General features: G+C 38.9%; 1 protein-coding gene across 5 annotated transcripts in view; it reads left to right on the plus strand.

Annotated features, from left to right (window-relative positions):
- Positions 1-17,357, plus strand: part of mrtfbb (myocardin related transcription factor Bb) — a 42,602-nt gene that overhangs the window by 7,547 nt on the left and 17,698 nt on the right. For 2 of the 5 annotated variants that reach the window (XM_053675205.1, XM_017454622.3), the window contains exons 2-4: positions 118-180; positions 6,173-6,403; positions 14,450-14,515. In XM_053675205.1, coding sequence (XP_053531180.1) covers positions 6,259-6,403; positions 14,450-14,515 — 211 coding nt within the window. In that variant the 5' untranslated portion in view covers positions 118-180; positions 6,173-6,258. Of the gene's footprint in view, positions 1-117; positions 181-6,172; positions 6,404-11,979; positions 12,192-14,449; positions 14,516-17,357 lie in introns of those variants that run through there. The other 3 variants (XM_017454623.3, XM_017454624.3, XM_053675206.1) reach the window with 3 other exon arrangements.

The raw sequence follows: 17,357 nt of genomic DNA on the forward strand, positions 1-17,357 counted from the left end.
TTTTGGATAAGTTTTTATTTAAAAAAATTCAATTAGTTGTTGCAGCCATATTAATTTCTTTTTATCTTTTTTAAAATTAATTCTGTTTATTTATTAAATCATTTTTATCTGTTTCAGAGTTACCATGACCTAGTGTGCTTTAACAGACTGTTTGTCCTTCTCTTCCCTTTCTTCCATGAGGTAACTTTTTCCATTCAGTCCCTATGGACAGATAAAATATGGTCATTTAACATGTTTTACTTTATTACAAATTTTATCAGTTGTTATAAATTCTTCCTAAACAATGGGTTCTGTTTTTGTAATACAAACTAAAAATAAGCTAGATGCTTGTAAAATGCAATGTTAATGAAATGCTAATAAAAATTAATATGATGTGCTGAATATAATATAGGTTTATCATTTATCATGTAGAGTTCTGAATATAAAGTAGATTTCTGAATCAGGCGACCTGAATATGAAGTTTATTCTCAATATGATATTCTGAATGTGATGTAGAGCTGTGAATATGATGTTCTGAATATAATATATAGTTCTGAACATGATGTAGAGTTAGATCAGAACTGCACTGCCATCTACTGATCTTCATCATGCACATTCTTCATAGTCTGTAAGACCTGGTATTAAATTGTAAGTGTTTAGAAGTTTGTTGCAGAGCTAGCAAAAACAGTTAAACAGTTTATTAAATGCTTTAATGCAGAGATTGCACTCCTCATGCTGCTCCACAACAAGCCATTGTTCGTCATTTCTAATGAAGAATATGAATCTTTTGTGTGTGTGTGTGTGTGTGTGTGTGTGTGTGTGTGTGTGTGTGTGTGTGTGTGTGTGTGTCATAACTCCAACTCCACAGCCACACTTACAGTAGGTAGCTATGGGCTGCATGGCTTCAAAGACAGGGATATGCTTCACAGAGATCTGGCTATTCCAGTGATGAGCACTACAAACCAGAGATGACTTAATGATGAGATAGAAGAGTGTGTAAGGACACACACTTGGGTTTTTGCTATTTAACATACTTTCAGTTCATATATCCACTTCAAATTTCCCACTTGATAGTTTAAAATATTAACAAAATAGTATGTATTTATAAGCTTAGAAATTATATATTTAAAAAACAAAATTAATAAGGAAAAAGTATTCAGACACTATGTTAAAGTATATATGTAAATGTTACATAGAAATAATAGAAGGTCTAGATATAAATGCTGAAAAAATGTTCTCATGCAAATTGCACCTGGTGTCACTGTAAAAGATGTTGCAATTAGTTGAAAATATTTCACACACCACAACTGTGAGGGTGAAGGAACTTCCTAAAGTTCTCAGGCACAACATTATTAAGAACACTCAAATGGAAAAAAGCTACAGAGCCATGGCAAAGACCTTAAACATCCCTGTCAGTACAGCTGGTTCAATAATATGTAGGTGGGGAGTTCCTGGATCCACAACTAATCATCCCTGGACAGGTGCAAGATTTCACAACTCGCTCTCAGACTAATGATAAGAAAGAAGAGTGAACCAGCGATCACTCAAAAACAGTTGCAGCAGAAACAACAGTTACACAGAGAATAAATGAACTGCACTGCAATCATCTCCGTTCCTACACCTCACGCAAAAACTCCTCTGCCAAAAAAAAGGGGGGGGGGGGGCACAGAGATGAGCATGTCGACAAATCAGAACAATTTTGGATCAATATAATTTGGTCACCTGAAACCAAAAATACCTTTTTGGCAATAATTCCACTCAATATGTTTGGAGAAAGAAGGGTTGGGTGTATAATCCCAAGAACATCATAGCCACAGTGAAGTATGTAGGACATTACACATCATTGAAGGAATCATGAATGGAGTGATGTACTGGGACACATTTAATCTCAAGAACCTAAATCTGGGAAGAAGATGGATGTTTCAACAAGACAATGACCCCAAACATACAGCCACAATAATTCTAGAAGACCTAGCATGGCCTAGCCAATCTCCTGACTTGAATCCCAATGAAAATGTATGTAGGATTTTGAAATTGAGAGACCATCAGAGGGACCCTCATAACTTTGGGGAACTGAAGACAAGGGAAATGGGCCAAAATTGATCCACTATGCTGCAAAAGGTGAATTACTTCTTAACATGGACATCTTGAAGCTGTAATTGCTTTGCAACAAAGTACTAATGATGGTAATTTGTTGTGTCTGAATAGTTTTTACCTTATCAGTTTTGTTTTTTTAAACTTTTTTGTTGTTGTTTTTGTTTTTATGCTTATGAATACATACTTTTTGTTAATATGTATACAGTGCATCCGGAAAGTATTCACAGCGCTTCACTTTTTCCACATTTTGTTATGTTACAGCCTTATTCCAAAATGGATTAAATTAATTATTTTCCTCAAAATTCTACAAACAATACCCCATAATGACAAGGTGAAAGACGTTTGTTTGAAATCTTTGAAAATTTATTAAAAATAAAAAACAAAAAAGCACATGTACAAAAGTATTCACAGCCTTTGCCATGACACTCAAAATTGAGCTCAGGTGCATCCTCCTGTTTCCACTGACCATCCTTGAGATGTTTCTACAACTTGATTGGAGTCCACCTGTGGCAAATTCAGTTGATTGGACATGATTTGGAAAGGCACACACCTGTCTATATAAGGTCCCACAGTTAACAATGCATGTCAGAGCACAAACCAAGCCATGAAGTCCAAGGAATTGTCTGTAGACCTCCGAGACAGGATTGTATCGAGGCATAGATCTGGGGAAGGGTACAGAAACATTTCTGCAGTATTGAAGGTCCCAATGAGCACAGTGGCCTCCATCATCTGTAAATCGAAGAAGTTTGGAACCACCAGGACTCCTAGAGCTGGCCGCCTGGCCAAACTGAGCGATCAGGGGAGAAGGGCCTTAGTCAGGGAGGTGACCAAAAACCCGATGGTCACTCTGACAGAGCCCCAGCGTGTCTCTGTGGAGAGAGGAGAAACTTCCAGAAGAACAACCATCTCTGCAGCCCTCCACCAATCAGGCCTGTATGGTAGAGTGGCCAGACGGAAGCCACTCTTCAGTAAAAGGCACATGACAGCCCGCCTGGAGGACTCTCAGACCATGAGAAACAAAATTCTCTGGTCTGATGATACAAAGATTGAACTCTATGGCCTGAATGGCAAGTGTCATGTCTGGAGGAAACCAGGCACCACTCATCACCTGGCCAATACCATCCCTACAGTGAAGCATGGTGATGGCAGCATCATGTTTATCTTGCGGCCGGAACTGGGAGACTAGTCAGGATCGAGGGAAAGATGAATGCAGCAATGTACAGGGACATCCTTGATGAAAACCTGCTCCAGAGCGCTCTGGACCTCAAACCGGGGCGAAGGTTCATCTTCCAACAGGACAACGACCCTAAGCACACAGCCAAGATAACAAAGAAGTGGCTTCAGGACAATTCTGTGAATGTCCTTGAGTGGCCCAGCCAGAGCCCAGACTTGAACCCGATTGAACATCTCTGGAGAGATCTGAAAATGGCCGTGCACCGGCGCTCCCCGTCCAACCTCTTTCCAAAGTAGATCCTGGGGGCGGAGTTTATGAACGTAGGCGAGAATCATTCAAATGTTGAACCCACTTAATCCACCTAAGTAACTAATTTGCAGTATGTCCTGGATTTTTTTTAAATGGAATATTGTACATAAATCATTCAAACCCCCTATCTTGCTGTTTTGTGTAATAAATGTAATAATACATTACAAAGTTACTCAGTTTGCTGGCCATACATACAGATATCTTGGTGGGATTTTGAAGTAACTGTTGTGGTTTTGCCAATGACATTCACTCTTACATCAAATTAGCATGACAAACTGTGCCACATTTCATCAAGTTCAAGAGTTCATAAAATTATAACATTTCTGTAAAAGGTCCAGAAAAGTGTCGCTCTAAATGGTTAAGCTTTTAGTTTCTTTCCAAATTTACAAACTTAATATTAAACTTTTAATTACCAGTTGTGAATTCAAACCTTTTGCCCAGAATTTATTTTAAGTACACCTCTATTTAAGGCCTGGCTATATCATAAATACTGTATGTATAATGCTAAACTTCCTGCCAGGGGTGCTATGAAACACCTGTATGTAAATTACCTCCTCTTGTGTGTGTGAATGCATACCAAGTATTGATGATGCAGTATTTGCAATAAATTCCACTGTCATACAGCCATCTTTCCTTTCTTCTTCTTGCCTGTCAGTCTACATGAGAACAATACAGTATGGAGCTAGCTGATTAGTAACCAGTTTCAGAGCTAAATGTAACCTGTCCTTCAATGATGGCAAAAGCTTCCTCTTATTTTCTTTCTACCTTGGTGATTATGGATTCTTGTATATTGCAAGTATTTTTTATTAGAAAGCTATGTTGCTTTGTTACTCACAAAGGTATAACAAAGGTGTAATCGATATTCTCAGATATTCTCAGATATACTCTTGAGAGGCACTTGCATCTCATCTCTTCCCTGCCAAGTCAGTTCCCACCTTTTTAATATTCTACAATCCGGTCCAGCTTACAGGCTTGTTTTGGTGCTGGTGTTCCCTTCACACATCGTATTGTGACTCCCTGGTCACTTCTGATATTGCATACTGGCAATACATTAGCTAGTTTGCTGCTTGCATTGTAACAGTTACTTCAATCTGGAGATATTGACTGACACCTCACTCCAGTGGGGTGGGACACCTGGGCTAGGATAGGGTAACTCTCTTTTAGCTTGGTTTCTATGTGTCGCCAAGTGTGGTTGGAAGATTCTGCTCTGCCTGAATTGTGCAAATTCACCCCTGCTTTGTGTCAATTTGCAGACATCACACCTGCTGCTATGAGTAGATAGGAGGGTACAGGTTTTGGAATCACAAAGTCAGCACACCAGATTAATGTGGAGCCTTTAGGACAGCACAGCCTAGTTCCAATTCCTATAAGTGGCCTGTCTGCCTTTGCACTAGTTTTAGGTGTGAGCCCTTAACAGTGACAATACCACTAAAAACTGGATGGCAACTACATATGGGTCAGAATGCACAACTGGCCTCACAACTTGTTAAATCTTTGTTATACCATTTGTTATGCCTTTCCTACTCTATAAGTGATTCTTCTCATACGCTACAGAATTCAACAACTAGGCCTCTGAGTCCAACATGTGGGCCAGCAAGACCTTGGTTCCCACTGCTACTTTCATTAGTTGTTGGAATACCCTGGCAGTTTCCTCCCCAAGCACAGATACATTATCAACTGTATGGCAACAATTTGGGACCCTCAAACAGGTCACCAGGTCACTTCCTCCCTCTTTGCTGGAATTCCTTAAGGCACACTTTTATTAGCCTATGAACAAGAAGAAGAATTGGGTGTCTCAGCAAACAGCCTTTCTGTTAACTATCACTTCAGCTGGAGAAAAGCTTGTATTGCTTTAGTTGTTAAACAGATGACTGTGGAGTGACTTTGTGGTTGAATCCAGGATTTCTACAATATCCTTTAGACTGGGTGACAGCTGATCAACTGTACATCTTCTATGAAGAGGGGCTGGCTCCCTAGTCTAAGCAAAGGGTGGCTTAACTGAAATGTGTACATCGGTTCAGTGAATTGCATTGAGTTAACACAATTTGCTTTCAGTTAGCCAACGGGATTTGATCAGGTATATTCAAAGTCCTGGAATAAAATGAAACTCTGCTCACTCACCTGAGCTTAGGCTTGAACCCAGGACGCTGGCACATGAATCAGCAACATTACCCACTGCGCTATAATGCCACATTTCAAAGCATGAGGTTCATTTAATATTTTGTTCCCTTGGCTCCTGGCCACAGATGGCTGTGGCATAATCAGGGATTCAAAGTTGTAATCTACCGGTGAAAGGGTGAACCCTTTTCCGCTGTGCTACTTGGGAAGTACTATCGGGTAGACCTAGTAGGTATATAATTATTGACTGTAGCCCATATGTTGCTATGAATAACCAAAAATGAGGCCTCGTCCTTTAGTTTTTAACTTTAATTCATTTAAGAGAGAAGAAGAGTTGATAGCATTTTGGTATGATTTGGTACATTTCTGCTGAGTGTAAAAGAAAACATGAATTCAGTTAAGCATTCACATTAATAAGTACAGTTAACAATTAACCTTGGCTCACCTTGACCAAGACTACATTGCAGTTAATACTGAAATGATTCTGTTTTTCAGAGTACTCTCCATTGTTTCCATGAACTACTGGCTTCACCCCCACACTTGTTTTCAGGGAGACATATTCCACCTTCGCTTCAGGTGACATGGAGCCCCAGAGGTGTCTGGGAACAGAAAGGGATTTGGAGATTCTGGTTTCGAGTACAAGGGGTGAAGCTGTGACCCATGACATGGAGGCAATATCGCTGCAGCCTAGCCATAGTCTTCCTTCCATCCAGGAGCGGAAGAACGGTGAGCAAATTGATGTGGCCAGTCTCCTTAAAGTCCACACCACTCTCATCACTATCATCCTCACTTCCTCTTCATCGGTTTAAATTCCAGCCCTATTGTGACACTGTGAAAATCAACCCCTTTGTGGGAAGAAAAATGGGTGGAATTAAACTGGAATCCTATGCAAATGCCAACATCTAATCACAGTTTACTGTAAATGGTTCCTTTAAATCTAGTCCAACATTTTCTTGGCTAATTTCAGGGTGATTGGTAAACTAATAGTATGTATCTTTGTGCCAGTCTCATTCGCCAGAGCACTCTGATATCAAAGGTTCCTTGGCCTGACTATGGCTTTCCTGGTGCGGATAAGCTGTGATGTTATGTTCCCTCGGCTGCCTGTGTGCCCATTTCATCTGGTTCTCACACTCTTGGCCAATGCTCTAGACTGGAAATGTTTTAGTGGTATGTGAACCATAATGAGAGGCCACAGAGGGGACAGTCAATGCAAGCAGACTGGCACTGAGCCATACTTAGGATTTTACATATAGCTGCTTCGGCTCCATCTGTATAGTTCATGTTATCCTCCCAGTTACCATTTCATTACTCAAGAGAAATGCACTTGAGGGAATAATGTCCTCATGGCTACAGAGAAGGAAGCAGAGAGCCCAGCAAGCATGCCTACAATTCCCCTCCTTCAATCCTCCAGTCATCTCCTGTTATTAAATAACTCTCAGGTTCAAGTAAAACTGTGACTCACTGAGTCGGTTATCTCAGAAACAACAGAAGAATATCCTTGTTTTTCACTGGTTCATGTCTGTCAAATCATTTAAAAAATGTTGCAAATAACATACAGTATTACAGTATTCAAGCAACATACAGGATTTTGAATTAGGAAATCATCAGCTTGACTTATTATGGAGAATTTAAAGTTTTGAATTTGAATTTCTGGCTTCCTACTGTTAACGTAGCATTTACAATTGAGGCCAAAAGTTTACATTCAAACTCAATTTTGCACAACTCACACATTTCATGTTACCTTACATTTCCTGTCTTAAGTCAGTTAGGGTCCTTGCTTTAAGACTACACAGGAAACCTGAATTGAAATGTTTACCAAAGTGTTTTTATTATTCATAAATCTTGGTGGTATTCAATAGTTTAGTGAATCACTTGATTAAATATCTCACTACAATATTGCGCTATTCATTCAGTAAGCACAAACTGTTTCTGATGAACAGTTCAGCCTGTGTGGAAATCTCCTTTGAAACGCCCAATACAGAGCTAACAGATACCCATTGAAGCCTGTGCATGTTTGGGTAGTCACTGTTTTAATGGGACAAAAGATTAACACTCACTTGACAGCAGGTTTTTAGTGCATCAGTTTGAGTCCTTCCTGGCTTCACTGCGAGTGAGTGGGAGTGTCAGTGGGTTTGGTTTTGCACAGAAAAAAAATCTTTATTAGACAGTGCACTCTTCATTTCTCCTGCCTGGATGGATGGCTTCTCTTTATGATGATTGATCATCCTTTCAAAGTGACGGAACCTCTTTACTCTTTACTGCCAATCAGTAAATCGGGAATGATCATGACTGACATCTCAGCAAATTACCTCTAATGCGAACAAAGTATATGCCTTAAGTGACTTGCCAAACTAATGAGTGTATCTAGGTGTATGTAAACATTTGGCCTCAAATGTGTACTAGGGCTGTAACCAAGTACAAATAGTTTATTTGGATTGAACAGATAATGCATCACAAACAAATACAAATACAGATACAAACAGTAGGTGGGGTATTCATTGTTTGTTGGTTATTCTTGCCAACTTCAGACTAGATGTGTGCATTGAAGCTGGGATCACACAGGACAAAGCAAAAAAAAAAACAAAAAACATACACATACACATTCACACACGGTTTTTACTGTAATGTGCAGCTATAAAAGAATAGCTTTCCAAAGCTTGTGGGGAGGTGTTGTCAGGTTTCTGCAAAATTTACACCCCAACTACAATGCAATAACTGCAAAAAAAACAAAAAAAAAACTTGAAAATCTTGGTGCACAAACGTTAGACACATTTCTTTCCCAGTCTTTTAATGAGGAACAAATTAACATTAGTGAGCATTTCTGATCTGTAATACGTGGCCATTATACAGGGAACCTGCAACCTTGCTCGCAGGACACAGGAAGTTCATTAACATGGAAAATAATAGGAAATGCAATAGAAATATGTGTCCATTTATTCAGCTGCTGCACCATATAGCTCATGCAGACCGTGCACTGTGCACATGAAAGAATATCTCTGCTGGGACCTCCAAAAAAAAATATCATTCATTTAAAAAGTATTATTAAGTATTATACTATATTATACTATATATTATGCATTGCGCATTATTCTTAAATGATCATAGTCTATCAATTTTAAAAGAACATCTACTCGGAAAATCATCCAGACATTATAAAGAAATCCTGCTTAGCAGACCCTGATAGCTGATTCTGATAGTGTGTCAAGTGAACTTTTCTGATCTTTATGGAATGTAATAAACCCACAAATGGCAGTAAATCTAATAAAATATTATTACATGGTTGTTGTTCCTAATTCAAACAGTTGCATTAGACCTGAATGGTTACTTTGAAGTATATTATGGTTTAAGAATCATAGCTGTAGTTGCTTTATCATCATCAATAATTCATTATCTGTGTCCCAGAAAGTGATTACTAACTGGCTGAATATTTCACACAGCTTATTATCACCTGCTGTTTCACTCCCTGAGTGCGGTCAGATTATTTTTTTTACTGCCTTTGAAGGTTTTGTATGGTCCTTGGTGTTGCCCCCAAAATTCTTGTTATTTATTTCTTTATTTATTTATTTTTAAATGTTTTTCTTCTGGTTTGTAGAAATAATCCCTGTACAAATAATCAGCAACTTTTACAAAGTTGAAAACACCCATGTGGGCCTTTATGGATTTGTTTTTGTCGGGTTTTTTTTTTTTTGTTAAGAGACATTCTGAAGAAATACGCTCATGTGGTTGTTTTTCTCAGGAAATTCTGGAACTCTTACAGAAAGTACATTAACATTTTTTTAAAGAACGCAAACTTGGACATTGTGGTCTCTGGCTCTTCTTCTGCTAAGAGCAGGGCTGAATTTTGCCTTTTGGGGACTATTCCCACCAGAATGACAGTTTTGCCTCAGCACTCTGCTCGTGCAGGTTGAGATGATGGCAGAATAAACAACTGCATGTGTCTGTGGTATTTCTACAGGAGAATCCAAATTAATACAGTCCTGCCTGATCTGTATTTAATTTGAATATATTTGAAAATTGTTTAATAAAAATATTGATTCATCTTCATTAACTACTTTATCCAGGGGTTCCAAGCCTTTTCCAGGAAGGTGGGAGAATTCACCCTGTATGGCCTGCCTCAAGGTCGCCAGTCTATCGCAGTGCACCATACACATACGCGTTCACACACTCATCCACACCTAGAGGCAATTAAGAACATTGGGAGGAAGCTGGAGACCCCAGCGGAAACCCATGTGGCACAGTGAGAAAATGCAGTTCTCCATACTCACAATAACCCAAGCTCAGGATCGAACCAGGGACCCTGGTGCTACCATAGTGACTGACATTACTTCAAATATTTCCTTAATTTGTTCATTACACAGTACAATACTCATTAAACAGTACAGATGCTTGCATACAATACAGATGACTGCAAATATTTGCATCCCCTTTGATGTCTGGGTGAAAAAGTGAAGATATAGGCTACATACAAAAAATAAAATAGAATGTCTTGCAACAAGAAACAATGCAAAATATACTGGCAAAATCAACAGAAAAATAGTTGGAACTTTTTCCATTATTTTGTCCTAAGGTATGGAAAATTTGTACTGTACCATGTTTATTAGGAATAAAATATATTGGCAACCCTTCAGTAGAAAGTGAACCAGTATCAACATTTTATCTATCAGTTGCACCTGTTCAATTATCCTGTATTCATGTGTTCACTCCTGGGCTGTGCAGTAAGTAATGAGAGCTTAGAGCAACAGATTGGACTAGAAATCCATGCCATTTGGCCATTTTAAAATCCTTGAAGGAATTTTAATAATAAGCAATAAGAAATATAGGCCAGGTTTACTGTGTTCTCCGGCATCCTGACGAGTTTAATAATGTCACTGATAAAACCAGAATATAACTTTATCTTTCCCCTTTTCTGCTTTTCAAGACATGGGCTACATCATTACAGGTATGAGGAAACACAATCAAACTTTTCCCCACCACTGAAACTACACTATATGGCCAAAAGTATGTGGACACCTGACCATCACACCTATATGTGGTTCTCCTCCAAACTGTTGCCACAAAGTTGAAAGTAAATAATTGTATAAAATGTCTTTGTAGGCTGTAGCATTACAATTTCCCTTCACTGGAACTAAGAGGCCCAAACCTGTTCCAGTATGACAATACCCCTGTGCACAAAGCGAGCTCCAAGAAGACATGAGGGCTTTTCACACTTGAAATAGTTAACTTTGGGTCATTCTAAACCCTGGGTAAATGGAATCCTGGGTTATGTTTCATGTTTCACACTGCTCATAACTTTACCTGGGGATAACAATTAATCCTGGGTATTCGTAATCTGACGTTTCAAACTGTACATTCCTAAACCCTTGGTTAATGTTCTTATTTGCATATTTGTTTATGGTGTTAGCAACCATGATTGGATAAATAACTTGATATGAGGCACATGCTGTTCAGTTTCTGATTGGGGGTCTGTTGCTAAGCATCTAGCCGTAACATTCTCTAACACTGTATCTTTTCACACTGTACACTTCTGGCAAAAGCGGTGCTAACCAGTTTCATAACCCCAGGTAAAAAGCGGTGCTAATCCCACTTCTAAATTACAAGTGTGAAATGTTCCTATACCCGGGGTTAAAAGTGGGGTTTAGAACGACCATAATCTTTGGTTCAGCGCAGTATGAAAAGTCCTATGGTGTGTTAATGTTGGAGTGGCAGAACTCAAGTGTCCTGCACAGAGCCCTGACCTCGAGCCCTGACCTCAACCCCACTGAACACCTTTGGGATGAGCTGGAAGCGGAGTTTCCTCAACATCCCGACATCAGTATCTGATGTCAATCTCACTAATGATCCTGTAGCTGAATGAACACAAATCCCACAGCCATGCTCTAAAATCTATTGTTAAGCCTTCCCAGAAGAGTGGAGCTTCTTATTATTATTATCATCAGAATGGGATGTTCAACAAGCACATATGGTGTGTGATTGTTAGGTGTCCACATACTTTGGGCCATATAGTGTATGTTTAAATTTTATTGACACTGATTTGTCCTACCTGATCAGCATAAAAGCAGGGAGTATATTTTGACATGGATCTCTTATGATCACAAAAATGCCTCCAACATTATATTATATGAAGAAGCATGCATTTATGGGTGTGCAGAAGTGCGCATGCGTGCCGGTAACGTGCAGAACACCGGATGCGCTTTAAATTCAGTGTTGTGAAGTTGAGCTGCAGTTTCGGGTTAAACTGTAGACCCCGCCCACTTGTCCCGCCCACCGGTGCTGATTGGCTGAGCCGCCGTTGAGCAGTGCTGGCTCACTGTGCTCACAGCGACTCAGGCAGAAGCGATGAATCCCGTCCTGCCCTGCTCCGCTCCGGTGTTGTGGCTGAAACGGCGGTCCATGGGACTATTGGCTCTTCCGTCGTCTGCTCCTTAATGGCCTGCCTCGAGGTCGAAACTCCAACCGTCTGCAGGGGTAAAGTCCCAGCTTTTTGGGCAGCTTTTTGTTTTGTTTTCCCCACCAGGTATCACTGGTGAACTAATGTATTCTTGTTTCTTGAGTTTAATATTTAAGACGTAAAACAAGAATTTAGTAAACTGATTATAATCTTTCTAGTCTAATTGAAATCTTATAATAATAATGATGATGATGGTGGTAATGATGCTGTTGTTTAGTACTTGCTTTCTGTTCAGTACTGGCTATAATCTAGTATAACTCTTTACAGATGTTATCTCATGATTTGATTGCATGGCTGCTTTGTATCATGACTTGTGGAATTCACTCAGTTCTCTTTTTTTCTTTCTTCCACTTGGCTTTTTATTTCAGTAGTTTGTTTTCTGGACTGTACATGCACACATGAATGATATTTTTTGCAGCGTTTAATTATTCTGATGCCATGACAAAGTTTAAAGTATGATGGTGAGACAAAGAAACAATAGAAACCATCACAGAATTTTAATGGTTTTCACTACAAATACCATTACAAACCATCAGCTAACCATTAAAACCATTACTGGTCCATAATGGTATCCACTAGACATAACATGGCACCAATAGAAGGTAATAAATTACCAGTGGAGACCCACAGGGATGGTTACAGTTTCCATTAAAACCAATACAATTCCCGTTATAACCATTAAAACAAGTTCTATGAGGGTTTCTATTGGGTTTTTTTTTCAGCAGGGTTGTTAGCTCATCATTGTATACATCTGTTTTCCATCATTACATCCAGCACACGCTGTACACGTTGTTTATTTTGAGTCATGTTCTCATTTAAGCCCAGTTACATATTTTTAAAGAGCAGTTATTAGGTTTATAGCGTTAATGTTAATACAGTCTAGGGTTCTGAACATCTACCGTGGGCAAAATCAGCTCAATATCCATAACAAGCCATTTGTATTTAGGTTTGTGCACTACAGCATCCAGTGCCTCAGCCTCTAAGATTGGATAAAGTGATTGGGCCCTGAACAGACGGGATGGAATACCTTTTGTTTATTGCAGAGTTGGAGAGCAGTTGTAAATGGTCCAGGCAAGGGTCATGTAACAGAATATCAGTACAAACATGAGCATGACCCAAGATGGGGGACTTATCCTCCCACATCCATGTTCAGATAAAGCTGTGATATTGCCCAGCAGTCCTGCAAGGCATTTCATTTGCTACAGAAACTGCCCCAGTTACTGGAGCATGTGCTGTGATTAGTCAGGCCACTTTAGTCAGATTACTTTTTCCAACCTGACGACCTGGTATAAGGACATTGTGGAAAACATGGACTTTCGGAGTGTTCTAAACATTTGGTTTAAGAAATAGAGGATGCTGAGATCCAGGCCAAGTAGCCCTACTTGCAACTCCCTTCCCTTTAATGTCTGTAGGGAGTGGGACTCTGCACCGCCCTCAGATCTATCATTTTTCCCAGGCCATGTTCTCACACTGCTTAGGTTTATTTTTGCCAAAGTGAGTCAGAGCCCTGCTCAGACATATTAGATGCTCTCTTGGGAACTTAGCAGGCCATGTTGTGTTTGTCTCCTCTTGGACAGCCAAATCAGACGTTCCTTAATCAGCATGACAGCATGGCCATGAAAACGGGTGTAAGAACATCACACGTCCACCACCACATCATCCAGCAGCACCTTCCTCTTCAAATATTTTTGCAGAAGAGCAATGCTATCATGCCAAAGTAACACATCCACCCTCGTGTGTTTATTTAAATAGAGTGCCCCCTCTGTAGAAAAACAACAGTGCACACTGTCTAGGAATTACGGGCTTTTATATGATGCTCTGTGTTTTGCTACTGTGCCTAGGCTTTTTGTTTTGATCCATCTTGGATGGATCCACTCCTACCTGTCCACTGCGTGACTAAGCATTTTATGTTTTTATGGCCCAGCACTTGCTAAGGAAACTGTTTAGGCAATGTGAATCAGACGTTCATGTTTTTGCTTATTACTATTTGTTTTTTCACTAATATTTTTTACAAAAAGTCTCGCTCCCATGATGATCTCATTGTCTCAGTACCATTATGCACAGATTATGAGGTTAGGTTCTCAATCCTGTTTTCTGACAGGTTCTTTTATTTTACAGCAATATCAAAAAAAGAAAAGCAGGGCTAAAACAGATAAGTCAGTACATGTGGCTGTAGGTTATGTGCTTTGGATTAAGTGTATTAAAGTGATGAATGATCTGCTAGTTTCTGGTTACACCAAGTTCGCAGTTGATTTTGACTTGTTTGGGTAAAAATGAGTCCTGTATAACTGTAATTGAAGTATATGGCGTGTATTCCTCCGCAGTTCTGCAGCTCAGACTCCAGCAGAGGCGCACTCGGGAACAGCTTGTGGACCAGGGCATTATGCCGCGTGAGTATGCACTCTGCCTTTTCTCAAAACAGAAAATCTAAATAAGTCATTAATCATCTCTTACAAAATGAATAGCATGAACACTAGCTAGAGCAAAGCATCAAATATGTTAACTGAATATATCTTGTATTATCTTGACTACTTATCACCACTAACCAGAGGAGTTATCAGTTCATCAGCAGAATTGATGACGCTACACCGAAAAGTGCTCTACACATCATTAAGATCCACCATATGTACAGGCACCTAAAACCCTGCTAGATGTTTCAGAATAGCCTCCATGACTGGAACTATAACTTTTGTTAAGCTCAAATACACCTACTTTAAATGAAGTAGCATTGCATCTGAGTTCATTCCCGATGCTTCCCAAAGCAGATAGATGCTTGGCTAGTTGTTGTTTTTTTACAAGAATGGAACAAAGTGGTCAGTACAGGAAGCAATTTGTAGAACATAACTTATTTCAGCTCATGAACCAGATGCCCTGTGCAACTTTCTGGCAAGCTTTCTATCTTTTCTGTAATGTGACTGAGTATGCAACCTAACTTTATTTTAAAGCAGCAATGTCCAAATCCAGGAACTGCTGTTTACAGATGACAAAAATAGCCATCTAATAATATTTAATCAGATTGAATTTTGCAGTCCATGTAGGATTTAGTGATCGCAGAAATTAACGCAAAATCAAGCAAACTTGATTTGAAAGGAGATAGCAATTTTTCAAAATTACTGCAGATTTTCTGTAAAGATTTGGGCCATGTCACGTCATCACAACGCACATTCAGCCAAAGCTCTTTAATTCAAAATGCGTCAAACATGAGTACAGTTAAAAGGTCTCATTTACCAACAAACATCACTGTGAAAGAGCATTCAAAACAATTTTGTGTGGTTGCAATTTTGCCAATTCAAGTAGTTTTCCTCAAAAAAAGCACAAAAAAACCTCTGCAAGATGTGTCACAAATTTTGAAAAACACCACAACAAAATCAAGCATTTTTGGCTCAACAATCACGAAAAACTAGGTGAAATCCTGTATGGACTGATTTAGTTTTAGGGTCTGATATATCCCAAAAAGATCAGAAAATGTAGCAGGACACGCCATGAGAATCTCCTACAAGCTAAAGCCGGGAATCAGTGCTTCTGCTAGTCAAAAATAAAGTCCTTTAAGCGACACTTCATTATAATACAAATAAGAATTTCCAGGAGGATTTTCTTTTAATAACCGATTCGAAGGATCATATGAGTGACCATATAAGTTAATATTGTTAAAATATATTGTAAAAACTAGAGATGCACCGATACTAAATTTCTCAGCCGATACCGATAACCGATTATTCAGAGTAATATCAGCCGATACCGATAGTATTGCCTTTTATGCCTTCTTTTAAATTAATAAAAATTAATTCCACAGTTCTGAAGGAAATGCAAATATAAACTTTATTCTCTCCATTTCAAGAAGTTGTTTCACAGTAACTGGTCTCATAAACAGAAAACACATTACTGTAACATTAATACGAACTAAATTCTGAAGATTAAAGTAAGAGTTCTTAACTTATTGAATGTTATTAATTCATATCAACATCGACTGAATTCTTAAAAACCTCCTGGTAGTCTCACATTCACTCTCCACAAACAAAAGCATTTCTACTTCAACATTGAATATCAAACTGGTAATATATAGGTCTAATATAAACCTTTTTTTTTTGATGATATTAACTCATTAACATTAGCTACATATGCAATATACTACTCTAAAATATACTACTGCTACAAATATTTTCCTGTGAAATATATAGAAATGTATACCATTTTACAACTCTTCATTTTAATCTTTGCAGAGATTACAGTGCTTACAAACTGCATCATTCCACACAAGAGACATCATCTTAACAAAATCGATGTGTTTTCCCGCCCTCTTTTGATTGACAGGATATAATCGGCCCTGATCATCGGCTGTTTCCAAACTATCGGCTGATAGCGGGGAAAATAGCCTTTATCAGATGATACGTCGGTGCATCTCTAGTAAAAATCTTTCTGGAAACCTCAATTCTGAGAAGAAGTTGCACTGTGCATAGTTGCAAAAAAAAAACAAAGAAATCTAAATCAAAATGTCTCTTTTTGGGGGAAAAAAAAGTTTTATTTTGCAGTTCAGTAAGGCAGTGTTTAAGTCTGCAACCTTGACCTTTTATGGATTTTTGTGGGCATCACTGCATGCGAATGAGCTCTGTCTAGAACGCACTTTGCATTTTACAGGTGATCCACATACACATGCGAGTACAAATAAAACCAAAACTATTGTAAATCTGTCAGAAAATATTAGTTCAGTTTGGATTACACAAATATTTACACACACCTTTACTAAAATATTGATGAATAAGGTCCATTTTTGGTATTTGCATTCAGTTATGTTTCGTGAACTAATGTATTCGTATTCGGTTACAACCCTAGACTGTGGATCTGTACTGATTAAAAAAAAAAAAGCAGAGAGGAAACAGTGGCTTGACTGGTGTCTGTGTGACTGTATGAGCTAGACCAGCTCTCAGAGCACCAGTCTTGTAAGTGGACTCTCTCCTTCAGAGTAGCAATCTCAGGCTTCTACACCAGACCTCCTGTGTATAGTCAGATCAGAAGGAACAATACAGACTATTACAGTTGAGCTACCATTGAGGTTGCAGAAATGGGTTTTTGTGAGGCAGTGCAGGGTTAGAATGAGTAATACAGAGCCACTAAACAGAGGATGAGTAAAGTTTGTCTTGCTAAATCAAAGCCTCAGCTCTCTTGTGATGAATGGATAAAACAGTCACTTCCTCTTCACCCCACAGGCAAACGCATGGTGAAAAATCAGTTAAC

Source organism: Ictalurus punctatus, chromosome 24 (assembly GCF_001660625.3).
Source record: "Ictalurus punctatus breed USDA103 chromosome 24, Coco_2.0, whole genome shotgun sequence".
In the NCBI taxonomy this organism is placed as follows: Eukaryota; Metazoa; Chordata; class Actinopteri; order Siluriformes; family Ictaluridae; genus Ictalurus; species Ictalurus punctatus.